The 24,205-nt window shown below is 53.9% G+C and overlaps 1 protein-coding gene across 5 annotated transcripts; it reads right to left on the bottom strand.

Moving 5' to 3' along the window:
• On the bottom strand, positions 1–22,854 carry MEIOSIN (meiosis initiator). 5 transcript variants are annotated; one of them, XM_067556808.1, is made up of 14 exons: positions 22,277–22,854; positions 21,605–21,687; positions 16,505–16,595; positions 15,258–15,357; positions 13,587–13,739; positions 11,121–11,360; positions 10,629–10,752; positions 9,676–9,785; positions 8,797–8,949; positions 6,768–6,844; positions 5,678–5,851; positions 5,043–5,278; positions 3,536–3,625; positions 1–1,560 (listed from the first exon to the last, which is right to left on the bottom strand). In XM_067556808.1, exons 1-14 carry the CDS (start codon positions 22,586–22,588, stop codon positions 1,305–1,307), a joined length of 2,199 nt encoding a protein of 732 aa, XP_067412909.1. In that variant the 5' UTR covers positions 22,589–22,854; the 3' UTR covers positions 1–1,304. The 5 variants fall into 5 exon arrangements, with proteins under 5 accessions (XP_067412909.1, XP_067412913.1, XP_067412912.1 ...); XM_067556812.1 differs by having other exon boundaries at positions 22,700–22,854; XM_067556811.1 differs by having other exon boundaries at positions 22,758–22,816.
• Positions 22,855–24,205: the final 1,351 nt, after the last annotated feature.

Genomic DNA, 24,205 nt, shown 5'->3' with positions numbered 1-24,205 from the left:
TCCTGGGATCTTTAACATCCGCGCAGAACGCAGGGCTGGGGCTGCAGCACTCAGCGTGAGACGCCTGCTTTGGAGAGGCTCTCAGAACCTGTCAACATCCACAGGAGTGCTGACTGTTCAGTACTGACAACCACCTCCCACCCGTGCTGGATGTTTCATCCTTGGATTTTAAGTCTTACCCAAAAGCGCCATGCCCAGCAAACCCCACAGACCCATGAGGCAGGGTGTAATATAGGAGTAACACCATCAGAGACAACGGGATTTAGCACGGTGAAGGAGCAAAACCAGGCCCAATGGGTATCCCAGCCAGGATTGGAACCCGTGCCTCCTGGTGCAGACAGCTCCAGGAAGATACAAGAGGCAGGTTCCACCTCAAAGCTACAGTCTCAGGCTCTCTGCAAACTCAAGCAGGCAGTTACACTGGGGCTGTGTTTTCCAGGTTTCCTTCACAGCCATAATAGCTAGACACTTGTTGGAGAATCTAGAAGACAACCGAGCAGCGTGCGTGCCCCCCTCCCACCAGCTCGTCATGTGTCCCCAGAGGTTTGGGAAGCTCTGATCTCAAATATCCCCTCCCGATAGCTCAGTGGCTGAATGAGCGAAGAGCCTTCAGGAGGCAGAGACCTACTGCTGAGCAGCCCAACCACACCACCTGCTGCTGTTCCTGCTTTGAATAAACCATGAGGAGAGGTGATTGGGGCTGCCCCTGGGGGCTGCGAACTTGGACCGGAGCCAGGAAACCCAGAAATGAGCTTTATTCTAAAACCAATAAATAAATAAATACAACAGTTGTCAACTATTCAAGCAACTAACAGAGTCCAATACAAGTCTGGCCTGAACCGGTGGAGGATGGTTTGTGTTTCTTTCAGGGGGGTCCCTCCAATCCCCACTTAACCACAGCTGTCCTTGTGTCCCTTAGCTGGGGACAGCTGGGTGGACAGGGCAGTTTGGAACGCTCCAGCTGGTGTGGGCTCAGCAGAGAGGTGTGAAGTTATGGCCCAGCTCTGCCCCACAACTCTGGGGGATGTCCCCAAACCACAGCCAGCCCACTGGGATAATAGCTGCGCTGGAAGAGCGGAAAACTACCAGAATAAATAGGGTTTTAATTAAAAATACGAGCTGCCCCTCCATACCCACCCCTGCTTTCTCTCTACCGAGGGCACAGTTAAACAAGAGGCCAGTCTATAAACCCCAATGCCTCATCCTCCAACAACGTGCCGTGCTGTAGCCCTGCCCGTTCCCAAGCACCCTTGTTCATTTCAACGGAGCAGCAGACGCCTCCAAAAGAAGGGACAGATGCCTCGTCAGAGGACGGAGACCCCAGTGTGGCAGGGCAGGATGGCCCCAGGAGGGAGGGGCCCTGCGTTACCATCTGGGGCTGGGTGTTGGAGGGAGTGGGGCGGGGCTGGCAGCCCCAGATCCCCGGAGCCGAGGGATTTCTCGGCCAGCAGCAGATGGAACGGCTTGGGAGCCTCCATCTCCTCCTCCTCCTCTGCCCCGCTGGAGAAGTCCTGTTTCACAATGCGGTTGTCCAGCCTGCTGAACCTCCGAGCCCTGATGCTGGAAGAAAGAGACACAGCAAGGGGGTGAAGTCCAACTGGGTGCCTCTCTGCACCTGTTTTCTCTTGGGGCATTGTCTTCCGTCCAGCTGGGGTCATGACCGCCCAGTGTGACCAACTGCCTTGAGCCTAAAGGTTGATGAAACTCTTCCCAGCTAGCCCAGTATGGGACAGCTTGTCTCTGCCAGACCATACATGACAGTGCTTAGAGCCCTGGGACTGGGAACCAGGAGTCCTGGGTTCTTTTCCCAGCCCTGGGAGGGCAGTGGGGTTTAATGCAGGCAGTAAGGGAGACTGGGAGTCAGGACTCCTGGGTTCTATCCCCAGTTCTGAGAGGAGAGTGGGGACTGGTGGGTTAGACCAAGGGGGCTGGAAGTCCCCATTTGTTGAGGGGGGATTACAGTATTTACCTACATCCTTCTTAGGCGTAAGTGGTGCTATGGAATCCAATCCTGTGCAATTCTAACCATTTGTCTGATCTTGACAATCAGAAGCTTCTTGTTTCTAGGTCCCACCAGGCCAGCAGTGGCTGGATCCTACTGTCAGCTCCTAGATGTAGTGTGTTGGGGGCCTGACACTCTGTGTCTGAGAACATCACCCCAGAACTCCACATTCACCAGGGTCATGGCATTCCGAGATGGGCTGGGCAAGCTGCGTCTTGTGTAGTGTTATTTTAAGTCTTGGTCTGCTGAACGTTACTATCCTGTCAGATTGTATGTGCTGCCATAGCATGGAAAGTTATGAAACATTGCTGGATATCAGATTGGAACATGTTGCAAGGCGGGAAACTCCCACAAACAGCCTTTCAGGCACAGCCAGCCAGCGCTGAGGGCTCTCCCCCTCTTCCCCATTCAAGGATAGATTCCACTAACGGGTTGTTACCATAGAGAGGTCACCAGGAAAGCACCTACACAATGAAAGACTGGCTGACCAATGAGGATGACCCCCCAGGTCACACGCACCACTGGCCCAGCAAGCTGGAAAGGCCAATAGAAGAAGGGGAGAGACATACTGACAGGTTCTCCCTCCCTCCCACTCAACACCTGGAACCTAGAAGACAGACTTGGATGGGGGTGAGGGGGGGCAAATCCCAGCTGGTGTAGGGAAGATCTACAGCCTGCTTGAGCTGTGTAACAGGGTGAGATGCTGCTGGATTCAAATCCAGTCTAGTTTAATAGCACTCAGACTGCAGTTTTACCTTTAATTCTTAGGTAATCTACTTTGATCTCTGCACTGATCACTTCTAATCACTTACAGTCTAGCTTTCTGTAGTTAATAAATCTGTTTTCTATTGTACCTAAAACCATGTGTTTTGCTTGAAGCATTTGGAAGCTCTTAGCTCTAGTTCACAAAGGCTGGTGTGTGTCTCCTCCGCGTTGAAGGAGGGGCGGACTGGGCAATAAACTTCATGGTTGGGCTTTTGCCAGGGCAAAACGGTCCAGCCCTGGGGTCCTGGCTGAAGCATCTCTGTTGTTGGTTCGTGAGTGGCTGGGGAAAGCGTTCACTGCGCTAAGCTGGGCGGGGTCTCTGCCTGCAGAGGGGTGTGAAAGTGCAGTGCCTGCCAGAGGTTTGTGGCTTGTCGCAGCATCACAGTAAGAGAGGGAGCCCAGGTTAGCCAGACAGAGGGCTCAGTGGTACACCCAGGGGGTCCTGTCACAGGGGGTCTCAACTTCTAGTGTACAACTCTTCACCTGGCAACAACCTCCACCCCCGCTGGAGCTGCGTGGCAGCACTAAGGCAGACTTGGGGCATTGGAAGGTCTGGGGACTGGAACTCGAGAAACCTGGGTTCAAATCTCAGCTCTGCCACTGGCCTGCTGGGTTGCGGCCTGAACCTGCTAGTGTAATTCAGAGAGCAGCTGCAACATTAAGCAGGGAGAGCACGTGGTGGAAGTTGGCACCTTCGCCAACAGATCTCCCCCCAGCATCAGCCTGACTCCCACAGCTCTGATGAGGCTCTCCAAACGCCAGCCTTACCAATACGGCCTCCGCTCCTGCTTCGTCATGTTGCGCCACAGCTGCGCCAGCTCCCTGGTGGCTGCGGTGGATGCCATCCCCGGGCAAGCACTGTGGGAGAAAGCACCAGACACTCACGAGTCCTCCCAGAAGAGGCGTGAAGCAGCACACGTCCACGGGCCTCCCAGAGCAAGTGGGCACACATTCCCCCTGCCTTGCCGCTTCCAGGGAGACAGATGATGATAAACATCTAGAGGAGTGACACCCAAAACTCCTGTTCTCTCCAGCCGGCTGCTGCAGACCAGGGCTGCGTGCCGAGATCTGGCGTCAGTCCCACCACTAAAAATATTCAGCCTGGCATCGCGCCAAGGGAAAGCGAGTGGCTGAAAGGTGCTGGCGACACGGCGTCAGCCTGGGGCGTCAGTCACAGATGGGAAGATCAGAAGAAACCATTATGAGCATCCGCTCTCTAGATACCCCATCAATGATGCAAGCTAGAAAAGATCTTTTAGAAAGGCAGCCGACCTGCTGAGCAGATGCAAACGTGAACCTCCCCTGTCCTTGGGTGGGCTGGCCCAATGGCTCAGTTTCTCTTTCTCTGGCTCCGATCTCACTCTGCCTTTGTCCCCTGGGTTAAGGAGCCCCCTGCTCTGAGAAATCTCCCCCCTGCGGAGGGGAGGACAGTCCAGGGACCAAGGTCAGCAGGGTAAACTAAACAGATCCAGCTCCTCCTGCTCTGAGGCAGCTTTCCCAGATCGCAGATCGTTCCCACAGTTCTTTGCTCAACACTCTCCAATTTGTCCGCATCCCGTAGAAGTGGGAATGCCAGAAGAGGACCCAGCATCCCTGTAATGGTCTCATTACTGCCATACACAGAGGTGACCGCCCCTGCCCCGCATCTGTGCTACATCCCTGGCCTGTACAGCCAAGGACTGCCTTAGCCACAGCACCACGTTTGCACTCTGCCGTCTATCTGTCTCCATCTGGTGTCTCTTGTCTTATACCTGGAGTGTCAGCTCCGTCCGTGCAGCAGGGACTCTTTGTGCTCTGTGTCTGTACAGCCCCTGGCACCAGGAGGCCGCACCGGGACTAGGGCACTGAGATGCTATGATAAAACACCTAACAGCGATAAAAATGTGCAGCGCCAGGCACCAGGGGGCTAAAAATGTACAATAAATAATGTACAGCGCCAGGCACCATGGGGCTCTGATCCATGACAGGGCCCCTAGACAATACCATAATACACCTAATAAATAACATGCAGCACCTAGCACAACAGGGCCTTGATCCATGACTGAGCTCCTAGGTGTTACCATAATACAAATAATAAACAACAGTAAGAACCGGGAGCACACATTTAAAATGAAAGCCCGTGCTGGATCTCTTTGCTGAGTTAGGGCCATAGTGCCGGACACACGGCCAGCCGGGGCCCCCAGAGATGGCATCTCTAGCCCCTTTGCGAGGGAAGGGGGGTATGAGCAGGTGTAGCTCCTCTCCAGTAGGTGACACAGCGCCCCCTCCTGTTTACCGGATGTACTGCTTGCGGTTCAGCCGGCAGAACATGATGAAGCCATTGACACATTTCTTCTTCAGCTGCGAGGGGGACCGGGATTTGTTGGAGGCCTCCGGCTGTCGCCCGCCTTCCCCTTTCTTCCTCTTCCGGGGGGCAGCAGGCAGCGGCTTTGTCCGCTTGTAAGGCATCCAGGTGCTGTCGCTGTTCTCGTCGCTGGAGGACACCGAGCGATCCGGTCTGGGGCTGGAACCCTGGCGGACAGAGAGTGGCAGTGCTGGGGAAACACCCAGCCAGGCCCCGGAGATTTGGGCACCGGGAAAAGGAAGTGGCACGAGCGCCAGTGGGAGCTGCGTGTCTAAATCTTCTAAGCAACTTTGGAAGTCTCAGCTTTGAAGAGCAATGGAGAGAACACCCAAGCGGGCTCTGCGCAGGCATGGCTGATCCATTTCCAGCCTGAATCCTTCCTAAACCAGATCAGAGGCTCAGTGTCTCTTCCAGTCCCTATACAGCCACTGTGTACATCATCCCTTTCCCATACTGCTACCCTAACAGGACAAGACTTTCACCCCCTACCCTCAAAAACCCATCTTCCCCCTCGTTCTACAGTCTAGAGGGCAGCACCACAACCCACCTCCACCCTGTCCTCTCACCTCCTGGAGGAGCTGCCCACAGGCAGCCATTAACTCCGTCACTCCCGACCCGGGGCTGGAGTCCGTTTTACTCGCCTCGCTGAAGGAGAGGTAGCAATGGTCCAGCGAGAACGCAGACTGGAAGACATTGAGGGAGTTCAGAGGAGCGTCTGGAAGGGTCTGATGAGCGCCGCTCTGTGAAGGAGGCGAGGAGGGGAGAGGAACACGGCAAATGAAAAGTTAAGGCTGAAATGTCCAAAGTGGCTGGATTCCCATCACACTGGAAGGAACCGGGCGTCCACAGGCCTCAGTCTAGAAGCCTTGACTGGCTTCACATGAGCAGCACGAATCTCTCTCCAGTCGGACTCATCCAATTCTACGGGCAAGCCCTTCTCCAACGCTTTCCTGCAGCCTCTGCTTACGGGCTTGAATTGTAACCCTCCTTGGGGCAGCACGTCTGGCTTGAGTACAGGAGTGCCCAGCGCCGTGGGGCCCTGGGTGGGGTCTCTAGCTGCTACTGTAGTGCAAACAACAAACCCTGCAACTCTGGACCCTAGCAGCACGGCGAAGCTCCCCAGCATTAACCTCCACCAGCACGCCCCAAGGGGGTCACACGCAAGCCCCAGACGGGCAGGCGGGCGGTCTCCACAGCCCATTCCACCCTTGTCCTCTCTTTCTAGGGTGCCCCCAAGGAGGCCCGAATAATGCCAGCTGCAATGGTGGCTATGGGGCTAGCTATATTTCACACAGGCCACCCACAGCCAACAGGTAACAGCAACTTTGCACGGCAGCCTAGCAGATAGAGCACTGGCTGGGCTCTGTCCCTGGCACTGCTGGATGACCCGGGGCAAGTCATTTCCTGGCCCTGTGCCTCGGTTTCCCCATATGTCACACGGGGATAATGGTCCTGCCCTCCCTCGGGCAGCACTTTGAGACTTACTGATGCTAAGAGCTAAGGGTGTGATTAGCACCCGACTGGAACCTGACGTAATGCCACAGGAGGCTGCATGGCGTGGGGCCTGCCTGTGAACAGGGGCTTCCACTGTGGCCACTTCACTCCTTGAGGGAGAGGGGCCAACGGGGCTCAGGAAGGGCCCCTGGATCTGCCTACCTTTCTCTGCAGGGCCCCAGCCAGGCTGTCACAGGAACCAGGCGACTGTGGGCTCAGACACACGTCTTCAAACAAACCTGCCGGAGAACGAGAGACGCCTTCAAAACAAGTCACCTCAGAGAGACCTCCCACAGCCTTCCCCTGGCGAGGGCCCTGGCTGAGCCCTAGGCTGCCGCAGGGAGGCAGGGGTTTAATGATTTCCACAGCCCACATACCAGCCAGTCACCAAGAGCACATCTACACTGCAAGGAGAGGTGGGCCTGCAGCACGTAGAGACGCAGCTTGACTAAAGACAGCAGTGACGCTGTGGCAGCCCAGGACGCTGGGCGTGTACTTATGTGGCTAGCCTGCGCTGCCCCGGCTTTCATGGCTATTGCCATCTGAGCCAGCTAGCGCAGGGAAGTCTGGGCAGGCAGCAGCCACGGCCCAGCACTGCGCCGCAGACAGACTCTCTGCAGCTTGCCAGCCTAGGGACGAAACGTTTGGGGTACGTGAGGCCAGAGTTCAAACCCTGGCCATGGATGGGACAATGCTGAGGGGGACATGTCGGCCCAGGAGCTCAGACTGGATGATTGCCGTTTCTTCCGTTGCCTCAGGACCCCCTCCACCCACCGCAGAAAGGAGCAGATGTTCTGGGCATGGAAACTGCCACGACCTGCAGGGGCTGTATCTGTGCAGCTCTCTGGATCCAGCCCAGGGGGCAACCAGAACCAAAGCAGGCAAGGAGCCAGGAGCCAAAATCCAAGCCAACCAGCTGAGCAGTCTGGAGTCTGGCACCTGATTTCCAGCATCCCAGGAATAGAGCCCAGCCAGTGCTCTATCTGCTAGGCTGCAGTGCCCCGGAGACAACTGGAGGCCAGTTCCGTTTGTGGAGAAGAATCTCAGCCTGTCCACGCTAAACCCACACCAGCTCCAGCAGCAGAGCCCACTGCCCAGAACAGCCGGGTGACCGGTGTGGTGTTCCCGGGCTCAGGGGCCGGAGGGGAAGGCGCCAGGATCTCGCTAGGGGTGTGTTCTGGCTGGACAGCGCAGTCTGGGGCTTCCCTCACACTACAGCGCTGCCCACATGGGGCGTAACTGTGCAGGAGGCACCTGTGCTGCAGATTCACACCTAACTTGCTGTGCAGTAACTCGCCATGTAGACGTGGTCTAACACAGGCACCCAGTTCTTCTGCTGAAATCATACAGGGCCAATCCCTGCAGCCCAACCTCCGCTGAAGCCGTGGCAGCTGGAGGGACTGCATGCGGCATCTGACACCAGGGGGCCCTCCTCCTGCTTCTAGACTGAACTGCGCCTGGATGGCTGGAGAGGAAGGACGGACCAGTAGTTAGGGCTGCTAGCCTGGGACTTGGGAGGCCTGATTGGATTCCCTGCTCTGCTCCAGCCTGCCTGTGGGACTCTGGGCAAGTCATGTCAGCCCCTGGCTCCTCAAAGGTAATTTAAATCAATGGGAGTAGGCACTTAAATACCTTTGAGGGTTAGTACCTCAGTTTCCCCATCTGAATAATAGAGATAATAGCTCTGCTCAGCCACACAGGGGTGTGCGAGGGTGAGTACATTAAAGGCCGGGAGGCCCTCAGACTATACAGTGATCAGGGCCAGACAGACACCCAAGATACGGTACACAGAAGGAAAGGTCTGGTTAACGGAGCCAGTAACGTGCCGTTGTTGAATGGCTCCGATACCCAGCACACGCCACACAGCAACGATGGCTGTGCGCCCCAGTGCGTTAGGCACAGATCAAACAAAAAGAGGGGAGGGGCAGTTAACTCTCGATTGCCTTGCGCTGTGTGGTGTGGATGTAAAAGGCTCCCTTGCGATCAGGGAGTGTGACTGGGGTAAGGAAATCCAGCCCCCCACCCCAGCGACACCCCACCCTACATAGGGACAGCAATATGCACTGTCCCTTCTAAGGCACGCTGTACAGCACTCGCTCGGTGCCATGGTTCGAGTGGAAATCACCACGGCACCACAACCGGTCCTGGCAAGCGACTCTGGATGCAAGGAGGAACGCGGGCATCTCTTTACCTTGGGACAGCTCCTCCGGCCCCCCCTGCAGAACATGCCTGGGAAGCAGCCGTCCAGGAGACGAGAACAGCGAGGGGCTCAGGCCCAGATCCTTGCTGGCCCAGCAAGCCCCGATTCGGCCTCCGCTCCCAGGAGAACACAGCAGCGAGCTCTCTGCAAACCAAAACCTCAGTTGCAGGATCTCGGTGGCTACATTCCTGCCACCCCTCTCCGCACGATCTGCCCAGAGAACCTGGGCTGTTCCACAGCGGCAAAGCTGCTGACTTCCAGGAAACAGGCGAACCTGGACCACCAGGATGCTGCTGAACTTATTATTTACAGAGCGTTTGTTAATGTCCCCTACCACTGTCAGCTGGGACGCATGGTCTCTTCTCCACCCCCACAGACACACGCAGCGCCCCGATAACCAGGGGTTATGTTCTCACTCATTTAGCTATTCAGCCCCTTTCATAATGGATGCCCTGCATGACCTCTGCAGGTTCAGGTTGGGCTGGGTTGGTTTGGTTTGGTTTTTTCCCAGGTTTTGCAAATGAAGAACATGGAATTTCATTTATATGCGACTTCCATCAATGCGTGTTTCAGTGCGTTTTGTTTTCCTATGTGTTTGCATTTTATACACAAACAACAAAGTTTAAAAAAGAGGCAGGCAGCTGCTCTGTGCCTATCCCTCCCCCAGCTGTCTGTGATGAACACACTGTGCTGTTGGGGGTGTCTCTCAGGTCTGAAGATGCTGATGGGGGCCGTCTCCAGAGCCTGGACACGCAGATGCTTATTACCCAACACAACCAACTTGATGGGTGCGACCATAGCTACATGAACAGCAGCAACCTGGCATGGCCATCTCAGCACACTCTGGTCCTAGTCTATGGCAGTACTCACCACGGGAACCACACCCAGGGGACTGGGTTGAGAGCCAGGGACCAGCATCTGGCCCATCGTCCTCTTCCTCCCCGCAGGAATGATACTGCACCAGCTCCTGCCGCTCCTGCCTGGAAGAGCAGATTGGAAATGGCCTTGAATGGCAGCCCTGCCTCCCCTCTCCCAGACTCCTCGGCAGAGCAGCTCACAGCCCCGTGCAGCTGACGAAACACATGCTGCATTGAGAGCAGTTCCTAGCGTTCTTGGGCGTGCTACAGACACAGCTGTGCCGTGGGGCGGGATGTACGTACGCCCTCTCTCCCCCCGCCCCCTCCCCAGCTTCCTGCAGATTTTCAGCTGCAGCCTCCCACCCAGGGAGGGTTGGAACTGCCCTTCTGGATGCAGCAATGCCAATCCTCTTCAAGAAATGCCGGCTGGAAGCAGGCCTCTCTTTCCAGCTGTCTGTGGGCGATAGCTGAGTCAGCAGACATGCGGCAGAGAACCCAGCTGTATGTGAGACCCAACCACGCCTTCTGCCAGCTACAGCGGTGGGAACCGTCTGTGCCAAGCATGCTGCAGGGGCGAAAACTATGGGGACCATCCCGCAGGAGGGGCTGTAGAAAGCCCCAGGCTATTCCAGTCTAAGCTTCTCCCTGTAGGGGGCGCTGGCAGGAGTAGGGCAGGGCGCTGGCTGTGGAGGGAGCTGCCGGCTACTCCAGCCCTGGCCTGTCCCAGCCGGGGACGCAGTTGGGAGCGGGGCAGGAGTGCTGGCTATGGGGGGCGCTCCCGGCAGAAATCCGGAGCCAGGGTTTGAAAATGCGGCACGCTGGCTGGATTGTGGTCCCAGGCCAGATCGCTAACAAGTGGAAATGGGCAGAGCCACACTGAAGTCACCAGAGCCACAGGTTTCCGTGGGCTCAGCCTGGACCCGCTTGCTCTCTAACTGTGTGCCAAGCACCCCTGCCAGCTCTTACCCCAGCAGAGCCTGGTCCGACCTGTCGTACCACCGCTGCTCCCGGTAAATCAGCCTTGCTTCGCAGGCAGAGCACATGTCATCGTCCTCCTGGATCTCCTCTCGGTCACACCCCACGCACCAGTCTGCAAACGCACGGACACGCTTTTGTCCAATTCCACTGGACGCCACGTTCCCCCGCAGAGGAGACTCAGTGTTACAATGGCTCCATCCTTGGTTACGGATGCTACGGCCGCAGCTTCCTATAGGCACAAGGCCAGGAGCTCAGTGGGGGGGAAACGGGCATCAGTGGGGTGACATCAGTTCACACCAGCTGGGGATCTGGTGCAGCACAAGGGCCTGGATTTCTCCAGCACCCTGTGTTGCCATGGACCCCGTGCACAGCAAGCGCGGCAGGGGTGAGACAGTCCCCCGAGACCCGAGCGATGGGCGAGCTCCCATCAGCTCCCATTCCCACAGGAGGCGCCCCGCGAAGGGCAGACAGGGACTGCACCTGCTGCGCGGCCGGGAACACTGCCTTCAGCCCTGTCCAAGAAGGTGCTGCCTGTGGGCCAGCGAGACCCCAGTGCCGGGTCCCTGCGGCTGAACTGGAACAGAAGCTGCTTCGTGCCCGGAGAGAGCAGGGCCCCTTTGCCTGCCACACGCAGATCCGCCTCGGCGAGCTGCCCAGGCTGCGAGGGCGACTGGCCCAGGCTCAGGCTCCGACGCGCCTCCTTGTTCACCCCCCTCCGCTCTGCAAAGGCAAAGGGCACAGGACTCCAGGCAGGGCCATGTCGCCGCTTTCCCAGCCACCCGCCCACAACACAGGGCTAGGGGAGCCCAGAGCAACACTGCCATGCGGCTCAGGCTCCAGGGAAATCACAGCTGCCTTGGGCATCCATCAGCTCCCAGCTCAGCTTGTTAGTGCCCAGTTCCCTGAGAGCTCCAAGGTAACACCACTGTGCTGCATGCTGCCATGGGTGTCATAGGCACTGCCTTAGCAAGCTTCACCGCTTCCCGGGAGGGAGGGAAACACACAGGCCAGCTGGAGAAAATGACACACGCAGAGATTAAGGGACTTGCCCAAGGTCACAGAGCAAGTTAGTGGCAGAGCTAGGACCAGACCCCAAGATGTACCTACTACCTTCCATTACCCTGCTCCAACCACTAGATCCCACTCCCCGCCCAGAGCAGGGGAGGGAACCCAGGAGTCCTGGCTCCTAGCCATCTCCCCACTGTAAACCACACTAATCATTTCCTTACACCTGCCCTTCCCTGGGTCTTTTGCTTTAAGAGGCCTGTGTCCTGCAGAGCAGCCCAAAGGCCCAGCTGCACCATTCCATGGCAAGAAGCACAGGAGGCCAGCTGGGACCCTGACTCTCATTTCCCATCTCCCCAGCTATTGGGGCATGGCAGGCGTTACAGGGGTGACACATGCATCGGGAGGGGGCGTGGTCAGGGAAGGAGGAGAGTTTTGTGCAGCTGTAGCAGCTCTGCCAGCCACACTCACCTGGAGTGTGACCCCCTGGAGGTAACCTCAGATCTGCAACACTGAGGCTGTGTCCTCCCACCTCACACGGACGCACACATGCTAGCTCCGCTCGAGTCAGCGCGCCAGGAACAGCCGTGTGGCTACCGTGGCACAGGCTTGGGCTCTCTGCCTGAGGACAACCTAGTCCAAGCCCCTATGGGAGCAGGCTGGCTAGAGCAAAGCTAGCACGTATCCTGGAATCAGGGAAATGTCCAGCTGGAAGGACCTCAAGAGGGCAGCAAGCCAAGCCCCCTGCACTGAGGTCAGACCAAGGAAACCCAGAGCAGCCCTCACAGGGTCTGTCCAGCCTGGTCTTAAACAGCTCCAGTGATGGGGGTTCCACCCCCTCCCTGGGAGCTAGAGTTTTCCCTCATATCTAACCTGAGTCTCCCTTGCAGCAGATTAATCCCATTGCTTCTTGTTCTGACTTCAGTGGGCATGGGGAACAATGATCCCTGTCCTCTTCATAATGGCCCCTAACAGAAGTTACCTAACACAGTTCTCAGGGCCCCCTCAGGCTTTTCTCACGACTAAATGTGCCCAGTTTTTTTAACCTTTCCTCGTAGGTCAGGTTTTCTAAACCTTTGATCATTTTAGTCTCTCTCCTCTGGATTCTCTCCAGTTTGTTCACATCTTTCCTCCAGTGTGGCACCCAGAACTGGACACAAAACTCCAGCTGGGGTCTCACCGATGCCCAACAAAGTGGGACAATTACCTCCTGTGACTACAACACTCCTGTTAATACACCCAGAATGATATTTGCCTGGTTAGCGGCTGCATCACATCGCTGACTCAAATTCTATTTCTGATCCACTATGACCGGTAGCCCCCATTTTGTAGCTGTGCATTTGATTTTTCCTTCCTAAGTGAAGTACTTCGCACTTGTCTTTAGTGAATTTCATCTTGTTCATCTTCTCTAATTTGTTTTGAATTCTAATCCTGTCCCCCCAAGTGCTTGCAACCCCTCCCAGGTTGGTGTCATCTGCAAATTTTATAAGCATCCTCTCCACTCCATTACCCAAGTCAGTAGTGAAGATCCTGACTGGTACCAGACCGTGTACATCTACCCAGGCTGTGAAGGGTACCTCCCAGCCACAGTGCGGCTGCACCCCAGTGTTGCAGGGCCTTCCTAAGGGAAAAGGGCCAGTGACTTTCCTGCTGAGGGTCCAGCACTTCGCCCTGCCAGAGGCAAGGGGTTGCGATGTCCAAAATGAAGTAAAGCGCATGTGGCCAGGGTCGGCCAAAGCGAAATGTGGAGAGCAAAGGGAGGGAAGGGGGGGGAAGAGAAAGCCTGGCCACTGGAGAAGAGCTGCCCCTCCTAAGAAACCTCCCCTTCTTCCCATTGGTTGTCACGAGGCAGCAGAAATGGGCCTGTCCAACAGGAGGGGGAGGAGAAATCGCTCAGCAGAGTAAAGCTGGGGGGATGGCGACAACCGCTTCCGTCCTGACCTGATCTGCGGGATCGCTTTCCTTTGCGGGGTTTCTTGCCAACGTTTAGGAGCCTGGCTCTCCTCCTGCGTGGTGTGCCATGAGGGTTGCTGTCTCTGCGCCCTCTCTGACAAGCAGACATCTCCACATGCCTGGAGGCGCCCACTCCAAACTCTGCAGGAGGAGGGGAAAGCAGAGCAGGTCAGAACCCCTCAGCAACAGCATCCGCTCACATGGATCCCAGGGGCGAAAAGGGAGAGAGGAAAAGAGGCAGCTTGTGATGATCATGCAGGTTTCAGCTACACACCAGCTAACCTAGACGTGCATGTTAGCGCTGTGCAAACTACTGCCCCAAAAACAGCTGTTTTTGGCCCATCCCACCACCCGTGGCGCTGCGGCCACACTGCTATTTTTGGTCCGCTAGCTCGAGCGGCGCTAGCAGGTACATCTACCTGAGCTGGAATTACCCCTCCCAGCCGCAGCACAGAGAGACCCGAAGTCAGAAGAGACTGTCACAGCCACAGAGCTCTGAGACCAGAACTGAGCCCTGCTGGGCAGCTGCATGAACGCAATGCCAATACAGCAGCGGTTTGCTCACAGGCCTGCCACCCAAACAGCCCCTGGATCATAGCTTCAGTGGAAAGGCCAAGGACTGACTGGGTCAGACAGCGCCTCACCCCCCCAGGGCAAGGTCAAGAGCCATTCGCAGGTGCCGGGGGGCTCGAACAGGGCCATAGCCTTCTCTGCAGCCTTTGGTCTAATGAAAATACAGGACAAAACCATCCGCTCTTTGGGCAGGGGCTGGCTTTGTTCTGTGTTTGTACAGGGCCTAGTGCAATGAGGCCCTGTTCCCTGGGAAGCCTAGGGGCTATGATAATACAAATAATAAATTTGGAGGGTCAAACCCACAGGCCACAATCTAACAGCCAGCAACGATTTAACCCTGCGTGTCTGAGAAAAACACTCTAGAGCAGCCTTCCGCAGCCGGCACGGACATGCACCGTCCCACAGCGCCTTCAACAAGCCGAACAACGAGCCCCACAGCTAGAGTGATTGCCGCAGGGCCGGAGCGGCTCTGTTTGCACAGCCTGGTGGAACTAGGGACTGGGGAGGCCACCCAGCGACCAAATAAGAGGGCTCCAAAAATAAGAATGCCTCTAACCCAAGAGCTAGGAAACAGATAGCCAGTCCAGTGCAGGACTGGGCCAGGCGAGGACCCTACAGAGGATTGGCCTTTTCCCAATCTTTACATTCTAGGGCCAAGGCGTGGGGCGGGGAGGGTGGTTTGTTGAATTCTTCATGCAGCCCTAAGGGAAGCACCTACGTAAATGCTCCAGAACTCAGCAGATAGCCCCAAGCAGCCAGGACTGAGGATTGAAATGACTGCTGGGACAAGGAATTTGGAAGGACTGGCTCCCCGTCCTGGGGATTTCTTATCAGCATCCAATGGGCTTCTCAAAACTCCAGCTGATTTGCTTAAACAAACATAGAAAATACTGTATCTCCGAGTCTGAAGCCCCCCATTGCTTCTCTGGTTCAGCAATGTACGTACGGCAGATCTCCTCTGTGGCTTATCCCACATCCCTGCTGGCCACCATGTTCTTACGCCGCCCCTTAGCTTCCCTCCACGCAGCAGCTCATGTCCCTTGCTCCTCCCGCCCCCCATCTCCCTTCACCACTGCAGTCCCTTACCTTCTTTCTCCCCACACTGGAGCTGGAGCAGAGCCGTGGTCGTGCTGATACTCGCCTGCAGGTGCTCAATGTAGCGGAGGATGTGCAACAGGATTTCCTTCTGTTTCAAAAGGAACACACACTCAGGGAAAGGTTTTGCACTCACAAGGAGTGTTGGTAGACATAGCACCTGCAGCACAATTCTGTGTCAATGTATGAATGCTACCAACAAAATCCATAGCCATGGGGTGCATGGGCCCTGGACACAACCACCAATATCCTTTGCCCTCCACAACTGGAGAGTGGCTGGAAACCTTCTCTGATGCTTACTCAGTAATAATGAGTTACACCTGCTAGTGTGCACCTGTGTAAAACACACACATCTGCAAAACAAGACCATTAGGGGCTGGTTGGCTCACAGGATGGGACGTGGAGCCATTTAACTCTAGACTGCCCAGCTCCCACCCAACTCAATTCCCTGGTGACCCAAACAAGCCGCCATGGGACGGCTGTTATGTGAATTAAGTTGCTCTTCTGCCCAGTTTTCTGTGGGCAAGTATCCACATCGGCCAGAGCTGGCACGTGTTGGAAGGCTCAGCAAAGAAACCAAGGACTGACCGGGCCACAGACACCAAGCTCCCTTTTCATCCTTCATGGTGGGTCCCCCCAGAACAGAGCCAAGGCAGGTTAGGAAGGGGTGAGCGGGGGAAAAGCGTGACTTGACAATGTCTGGGCAGTAGCTGTCGGGCAGATATAGAGCATTGGCCTCCAAGGCTGCAAATCCAACAGAAACTTCCACAAAATGTTTGCTTGTTAAAAAAAACCACAAGGACAACTCCAGTGGGGAAATTCTTCTCCTTGATTTATTCTGGGATGGAGGTGGCAGACTGCATATGAGACCCAGAGTCTCTAAAGGCTTGTCTACACGGGAAATTGAACAGAATAGTGATTCTAGAATAGCTCGCTGTGTAGATACTCTATTCCAGAATAATTAGCATGCTTCCGAAATGAAGTCATTATTCTGGAATAAGATTGCGGAAGAGTGACCAGCTGTTTGTTCCCCTCAACAAGTCTCAAGGTTTAGCAGCAGCAAGCCTCAAAACCGCTCTTCCTCCTCCAACAGATTGGAGTAGGCTGGGTTCCATCCCCCCACATCTTTGCTTTCCCTGTGTCCCAGCATGTCTTTAACATACTCCCATGCTTCCCTCTGGAACATGAGACGAGGTGAAGCAGTTGTCACTGCAGGCACCTGCTCTGGCCGGCAGTACCTTGGTAAGCTTTTTGTAGCTGGTATGCAGAGGAACAGGCAGCATCTGAGCCAGCTCTCGGAGCGTGTTGGTGTAGTTACCGCGCCTCTTTCTGTTCAGAGATAAAAGAATGTCAAACTGTTGCTTCCAAGTCCACTGGCAAAAAATCCTCTGCTAATGATCCCTTCTGTTCTGACTAACTGCAAAGCTCACTTAGCTACACAGACGAGTGGCGGGGGCATAGCTCAAGGATGAGGCAGGAAACTGCCAACTAAGGTGGCCTGCACACACCAGCACATTTTCATTCTCTCTCTCTGCAGTAACAGTTGCCTCAGCCTCAAAGGTACAGAGATACCACTGGGAGTTAGGCATTCAGGCTTCACATGAATCGCGTAGCTGTCAATAGAGTTCGCACAGGCAGTGTTTCTTAGTGGTTAGAGCACTGGCCTGGCACACAGAAGACCTGGGTTCTATTCCTGGCTTGGCTATGGACATGCTGCGTGAACTTGGGCAAGTCCCGTCAAACTCCCTGTGTTCAGTTTCCCCCTCTGTGCAATGGGGATAAGGATACTGAAATCTTAAAGCGCTTTCAGATCTACTGATGGAAAGAGCTAGGTAAGAGCCCGTTATTTAGGTCTGCCTTGCACAGATTTTGTCCTGATATAATCATGTTGGTTAGGACTGATTTAATTTGCTGGTGTAGTTACACTAGCGCAACTCCTAGTATAGACGCCATTATACCAGAATAGGCGTGCCGTACACCCATACACTTATTCCCCTTCCCTTTCAGGAAGTACCAGTAGAAGTACATTTATACTGAAATAATTGTATCCACACCAGGATTGTCCCGATTTAGCTATACCAGTGTAGTCAAAGCAGCACAACGTGTGTGTGTAGACAAGGCCTAACTGACTAGCCCTCTCCCTGGAACACAACAGTTCTGGTGGTGGTGCACAAGACAGAATTGTATTTATTTAGCTTCCTCCTCGGCTCTGCCTTAATGCGAAAAGAGGTGTGTTTTCTCATGGAGATACCTATCTTTGCAAACTCCCAGTGGAGACAAGGCACAGGTAGTCTTATCTTGATGTAGCTAGCTGAGATCAACCCCATATCCCCCACCTGAAGTTGACCTCAACTAGCTACCTGCAGGTTAAAAGCTACAAGAGGTCAGACTAGATGGTCACAGTGGTCCCTTCTAGCCTTGGAATCCCTGAATCTGTGAATCTCCACGAGGAGTTTATAGAGAGATTCATAGATTCCAAGCCCAGAAGGGAACAGTGTGGTAATCTAGTCTGACCTCCTAGATAACACAGGCCAGAGACTGTCTCCAAAATAATTCCTAGAGCAGATCTTTTAAAAACACATCCAATCATGATTCAAAAATTGTCAGTGATGGAGAATCCACTACAACCCTTGTGAAGTTGTTCCAGTGGTTAATTACGCCCACTGTTAAATATTTACCCCTTATTTCCAGGCTGAATTTGTCTAGTTTCAACTTCCAGCCATTGGATCATGGTAGATCTTTGTCTGCTAGCCTGAAAAGCCAATTATTAAATATTTGTTCTCCATGTAGGTATTTATAGATTCTAATCAAGTCATCCCTTAACCGTCTCGTTGTTAAGCTAAATAGACTGATCTCCTTGAGTCTATCACTATAAGGCATGGTTTCCAACCTTTCTTCATTCTTGCAGTTTATCAACATCCTCTTTATCAACATCCTTCTTGAACTATGGACACCAGAACAGGACATAATACATTCCAGCAGCCGTTGCACCAGTGCCAAATATAGAAGTAAAAATAACCTCTTTGCTCTTACTCAAGATTCCCGTTTACACATCCCAGAATCACATTAGCCCTTTTGGCCACAGCGTCGCACTGAGAGCTCACGTTCAGCTGATTATCCTCCATGACCCCCACATCTTTTTCAGAGTCACTGCTTTCCAGTGACTTTTGGGGGCCCCAAACACTTACCAGGATAGAGCCCCCCCATCATGTAAATATGGGCTGCATTCTTTGTTCCAGTTAGACAGCTCACTTGATGGAAGAACACACTTCTTTTTGCAGTGAAAACACAGCAGGGCTAGTGGTAATAAAAACCTATTTCAGCCACTAAATCTGCCTTGCCTTGTCTATATTCCAAGTTCCACTTGCTTAACAAAAAGTGTGAGTTCAAACAAATTTTATTAAATCAATTCTAAACCCTGGGTGGACACTCTAAATTGGATTTAGATTTAGTTTGGTTCCTTACCAACAAAAGCTAAATTGATATAAGCCTGGTTATAACTGAATGTAGAGCATCCATACAGGGTGCAACAGTGGTTGAAGTAGTTTTTTAAAGCAACTAAAAGAGAAGTCGGTGCAACTATGAATATATTATTATTATTTATTTGTAGTACCATCACACCCAGGAGGTGTACAAACACAGAACCAAGAGACAGCCCCTGCTCCAAGCCCAGGGTCAACAGCCAGACCGACGGGGAAGTACAAGGAAACGAGACAATGTTGGTCAGCATGACAGGCAGTGATCACAGCACACCAGCCGCCCACCTGTTGCCCAGTTTCAGGTAGGAATCACAGAGGAGCGTTCTGAGGAGAATTTTGAAGGGGGCGAAGAAGGCGGCTTTGCAAATGCTTACAGGGAGCTCCTCCCAAGCGTGAAGGGCACCAAAGGAGGAAGCACGAAGGTGCCTGTTGGAAAGTTTCCCCAATGGGTGGCAGAGCTGGTGCCATGGAACTGGAGGCGGGAGTCATCAACTCAAGAGCAAAGAAGAGATGTTAGGTCGGGTGGGGATGGGCCAGGAAGGGCATGGAAGGCGAAGGCATGCACGAACGGCCATCGCTGTACTCCAGCCAGCTGATGAGGAGCAGGGGATCTGAAGTGTGAAGGTGCCTTTTCTTAAGCTAGTCCCTTTCCCTGCACTTGGCTCTACTGATCCTTATCAACAATCTCGACTCCATGCTAACAAAGCTTTTCCTCTAGGAAGTACAAAGCCGCTCAGAGAAATCATGCTGCACCATATCCCATGGGGAGTGCGAAAGCTATTTAACGAGACACATAAGAACATAAGAATGGCTGCACTGTGTCAGACCAATGGTCCATCTAGCCCACTGTCCTGTCTTCCGACAGTGGCCAACACCAGGTGCATCAGAGGGAATGAACAGAACAGGCAATCACCAAGTGATCCATCCCCTGTCAACCATTCCTAGCTTCCGGCAAACAGAGGCTAGGGACATTTCAGAGCACGGTTTTGCCCCTGCCCATCCTGGCTAATAGCCATTGATGGACCTATCTTCCATGAACAGACATAGTTCTTTTTTGAACTATAGTCTTGGCCTTCACAACATCCTCTGGCAAGGAGTTCCACAGGTTTACTGTGCGTAGTGTGAAGAAATACTTCCTGTTGTTCATTTTAAACCTGCTGCCTATTAATTTCATTTTGTGACCCCTAATTCTTGTGTTATGAGAAGGAGTAAATAACACGTCCTTATTTACTTTCTCCACACCAATCATGATTTTATAGACCTCTATCATAGCCCCCCTTAGTTGTCTCTTTTCCAAGCTGTAAAATCCCAGTCTTATTAATTTTTCTTCATATGGGAGCTGTTCCATCCCACTAATCATTCTTGTTGCCCTTTTCTGTACGTTTTCCAATTCCAGTATATCTTTTTTGAGATGTGGTAACCAGATCTGCATGCAGTATTCAAGATGTGGGCATACCATGGATTTATAAAGAGGCAATATGATATTTTCTGTCTTATTATCTATCCCTTTCCTAATGATTCCCAACATCCTATTAGCTTTTTTGACTGCTGCTGCACATTGAATGGATGTTTTCAGAGAACTATCCACAGTGACTCCAAGATCTCTTTCTTGAGTAGTAACGACTAATTTAAACCCCATTGTTTTATATGTATAGTTGGGACTATGTTTTGCAATGTGCATTACTTTGCATTTATCAACATGGAATTTCACCTACCATTTTGTTGCCTAATCACCCAGTTTTGTGAGATCCCTTTGTAGTTCTTCCCAGTCTGCTTTGGACTTAATTATCTTGAATAATTTTGTATCATCTGCAAATTTTGCCACCTCACTGTTTACCCCTTTTTCCAGACCATTTATGAATATGTTGAACAGCACAGGTCCCAGTACAGAACCCTGGGGGACACCACTCTTTACCTCTCTCCATTCTGAAAACTGACCATTTATTCATACCCTTTGTTTCCTGTCTTTTAATCAATTACTGATCCCAGAGAGGACCTTCCCTCTTATCCCATGATTGCTTACTTTGCTTAAGAGTTTTTGCTGAGGAACCTTTCTGAAAGTCCAAGTACACTATATCCGCTGGATCACCCTTGTGCACATGATTGTTGACTCCATCAAAAAATTCTAGTAGATTGGTGAGGCATGATTTCCCTTTACAAAAACTATGTTAACTCTTCCCTAACAAACCATGTTCATCCATGTGTCTGATAATTCTGTTCTCAGTTTCAACCAATCTGCCTGGCACTGAAGTCAGGCTCACTGGTCTGTAATTTCCAGGATCGCCTCCGGGGCCTTTTTTAAAAGCTGGTATCACATTAGCTATCCTCAAGTCATCTGGTACAGAACCTGCTTTAAATGATGGGTTGCATACCAGTTAGTAGTTCTGCAATTTCACATTTGAGTTCCTTCAGAACTCTTGGGTGATACCATCTGGTCCTGGTGACTTATTATTGTTTACATTATCAGTTTCTTCCAAAGCCTTCTCTAATGACAACTCAATCTGGGACAGTTCCTCTGATTTGTCACCTAAAAAGAATGGCTCAGGTTTGGGAATCTCCCTCACATCCTCAGCCATGCAATACACCTACAATACAATACAATACACATCCTCAGCTGCACACAGCACAATGACACAGCACTTTAGGACAGGAAATGAAGACAAAACCTCTGAGCTTCACTCCCAGTTGCCAAGGGCAAAGTGGGTACAAAACATTCTATGCTGGGACTGCTCTGCATTGGCATAAGTGACTTGCTGTGCCAAGGAGGGGTTTTGAACTGGGGCAGGGAACAAAGCTAGGGGAAATCTGGTCTCTGGCGTGGAAGGGATGGGCCCTAACTGCCCAGCCCCACATCCTCACCTGTCTCCACCGGAGCGCGGCTGGCAACTGCTGTGCCCAGGATGTGGCTCCCAAGGGCCAGCACAGCCGACCTGGCCCCACATCTGTCATGGAGAACAAAGGAAAAAAGAAGGGACAATCCGATGGCTCCCTGCAGTGGGGGAGTGGGAAGCCCAGGGGAGAGTGGGGGGTGAAAGGGAAGGGGGAGCCTAGGGGCAGTGGAGAGGGGCTGAAAGGGGAGGGGGAGTCTAGGGGCAGTGGGGAGAGGGGTGAGGGTGGGGGAGCCTAGGGGCAGTGGGGAGAGGGGTGAGGGTGGGGGAGCCTAGGGGCAGTGGGGAGAGGGGTGGGGGGTGAAAGGGGAGGGGGAGCCTAGGGACAGTGGGGGAAGGGTGGGGGTGAAAGGGAAGGGGGAGCCTAGGGGCAGTGGGGGAAGGGTGGGGGGTGAAAGGGAAGGGGGAGCCTAGGGGCAGTGGGGAGAGGGGTGGGGGGGTGAAAGGGGAGGGGGAGTCTAGGGACAGTGGGGGAAGGGTGGAGGGTGAAAGGGAAGGGGGAGCCTAGGGGCAGTGGGGGAAGGGTGGAGGGTGAAAGGGAAGGGGGAGCCTAGGGGCAGTGGGGGGAAGGGGCGGGGGTCGGTGGGGAGCCGGGGGGGAAGCAGTGGGGAGGAGGGATGGGCTCTCTGCCCCCCCCCAGCACCTTGCCCAGCAGGCCGCGAGCTCCCGGGACCGGCAGAGGGGGCGGCGGGGGGGGGGCGCGAGGACAAGCCGGGCTCGAGTTCCACAGCGAGGGAGGGGCCGGCCCGGCCCGGCGAGAAGCGCGGACAGACAGCAGGGGCGGGGCTAGTGCAGGGGCGGGGGGGGGGGGGGTCGGGGGGCGGGGCAGAGGCTTAGAACAAGCTGGGGCGGGAGGAGCTCTGCTGGCCTGCGGATCGGGTGGCGCCTGTGCAGCGCACTGGGTGCGCGCTGGCTCCACCCCAGCCCCAGCGTCCTGCCCCCCAGCACGCCCCATCCCGTGTGTTGCCGCGCCCTGGAACCGGCCCAGAGCTGGGTGTGCGCGGGAGCCGGGCTCTGTGCAGACTGTGGGGGCTGGGCCCGTGGCCCTGACTTGTGGGGGCCTCACCCCCAGTCTCCACAGAGACCAGTGGCGTTGCGGGAGCTCAGGATTCGCCCCTTCTCACCCCAGCGACGCTCCCTTCTCTGGCATCCCCTGGGAGGTGGGAACCCCGTGATATTCCAGCCAGCAGGCCACACGCCACCCGGGTGTCAATCAGCCTAGCCCCATTGATGCCAGCTGGGATCTGGCCCCACTGGCTACCTCTCACCCAGCAACCATGGCTCCTGGGGCAGAGCAGCCAATCAGAGCTGCTGCATGAGGCAGGCAGAGCTCCTCCTCCTCCTCCTCCTCCTCCCCCCCTGCTTAGGAGTCAAGGGGTTTTGGGGTGGGGGGAGCAACAAGAGTCCAGCTGCTCAGGGCAGTTCTGCTCCCTGCTCCTTCCCTGCAATGTCAGGTGCGGCTTGCGGGTGACCGACCCCTGGAAGAGCAGATGTGTGGGGTGGGAGGAGAACTGATGCCGGGTTTGGGAGGATGTCATTCATCGCTGGGCTGGGCTGGGCTGGGCTGAGGGCAGGGCAGAAGTGGGCTGTGGATAACACAAAAGTTGTTCATTGGAATTGGGGCGGGAGTGTGACTCTGCCAGCTGTCAGGCAGCTGCTGGAGCACCTGCAATGGGGCCAGGATGGCATCACCCATTGCATTTAGGGGTGTCCGCATACTGACTGTCAGCGGGGGGAGAGGGGCCAACAATGGAAACCAGGCTGAAGCACCACTGTCTAGTGTTTGAAAAAAATCTGGTGATTTTTGGTGTCTGGCTCCTGGTTTTGGGGCTGAGTAAGGTAAAGGCCAAACCAAAACATCGGGGGGGGGGAATCGGTTCATTTTGCCTAAAACTGATTCCTCCCCTCCCCCCATTTTTGTCACTGAAACAAACAAAACAGCCTATTTTTGTTCAACTTGAAACAAATGTTTTCAGTTTTTCATTTCGGGTGGTTTTTTGTAAGTTAGCTAAAATTTCTAAATGAAACACTTCCAAAACAGAAAGGTTTCCATTTCATTTCAAAACGGTCAAAACAAACCTTTATTATTCTTTCTCTATCAGTTCGTTTTTCATCAACCCCCCTTGCACATTCAAACCGCACTCAACTTAGTCCTGCTCAGTGTGGGTGCCTGGATTAGATAACCTATTGAGGTCCCTTCCAGCCTGACATTTCTCTGATTCTCTGCCTTTTGCAGTCTGTGTTTGGTTGGTTTTTTTTACTGTTTCAGTGCGATTAGTACAAAATAAAGGTTTAAAGCTCCTGAAATTACAAACTTCTGAAAACTCAACCTGAACTATGGAGTTGGGACCATTGCCTCTGTAGTACGGATATATTTAAAAGAGGGAGGCGGGGGAAGAGAGTGCAGATTCTTTCTTTTATTCATCTCTGTAGATGGGGTTGTGGGAAAGCACCCAGCTGTGGGAGCCACGGCTTATCTGGTTTGCAACCTTACGATTGTTTTTCATGGGGAGAAAAATACTTGCAGGGATAGGTCCTGACAGTGGGATATGGAGCACTTCAGCCAATCGCC

The sequence above is a fragment of the Emydura macquarii genome, unplaced genomic scaffold, assembly GCF_026122565.2.
Source record: "Emydura macquarii macquarii isolate MOO-44397 ecotype Brisbane River unplaced genomic scaffold, CSIRO-AGI_Emac_v2 contig_1790, whole genome shotgun sequence".
In the NCBI taxonomy this organism is placed as follows: Eukaryota; Metazoa; Chordata; order Testudines; family Chelidae; genus Emydura; species Emydura macquarii.
This window is presented reverse-complemented; position numbering and strand designations above follow the sequence as displayed.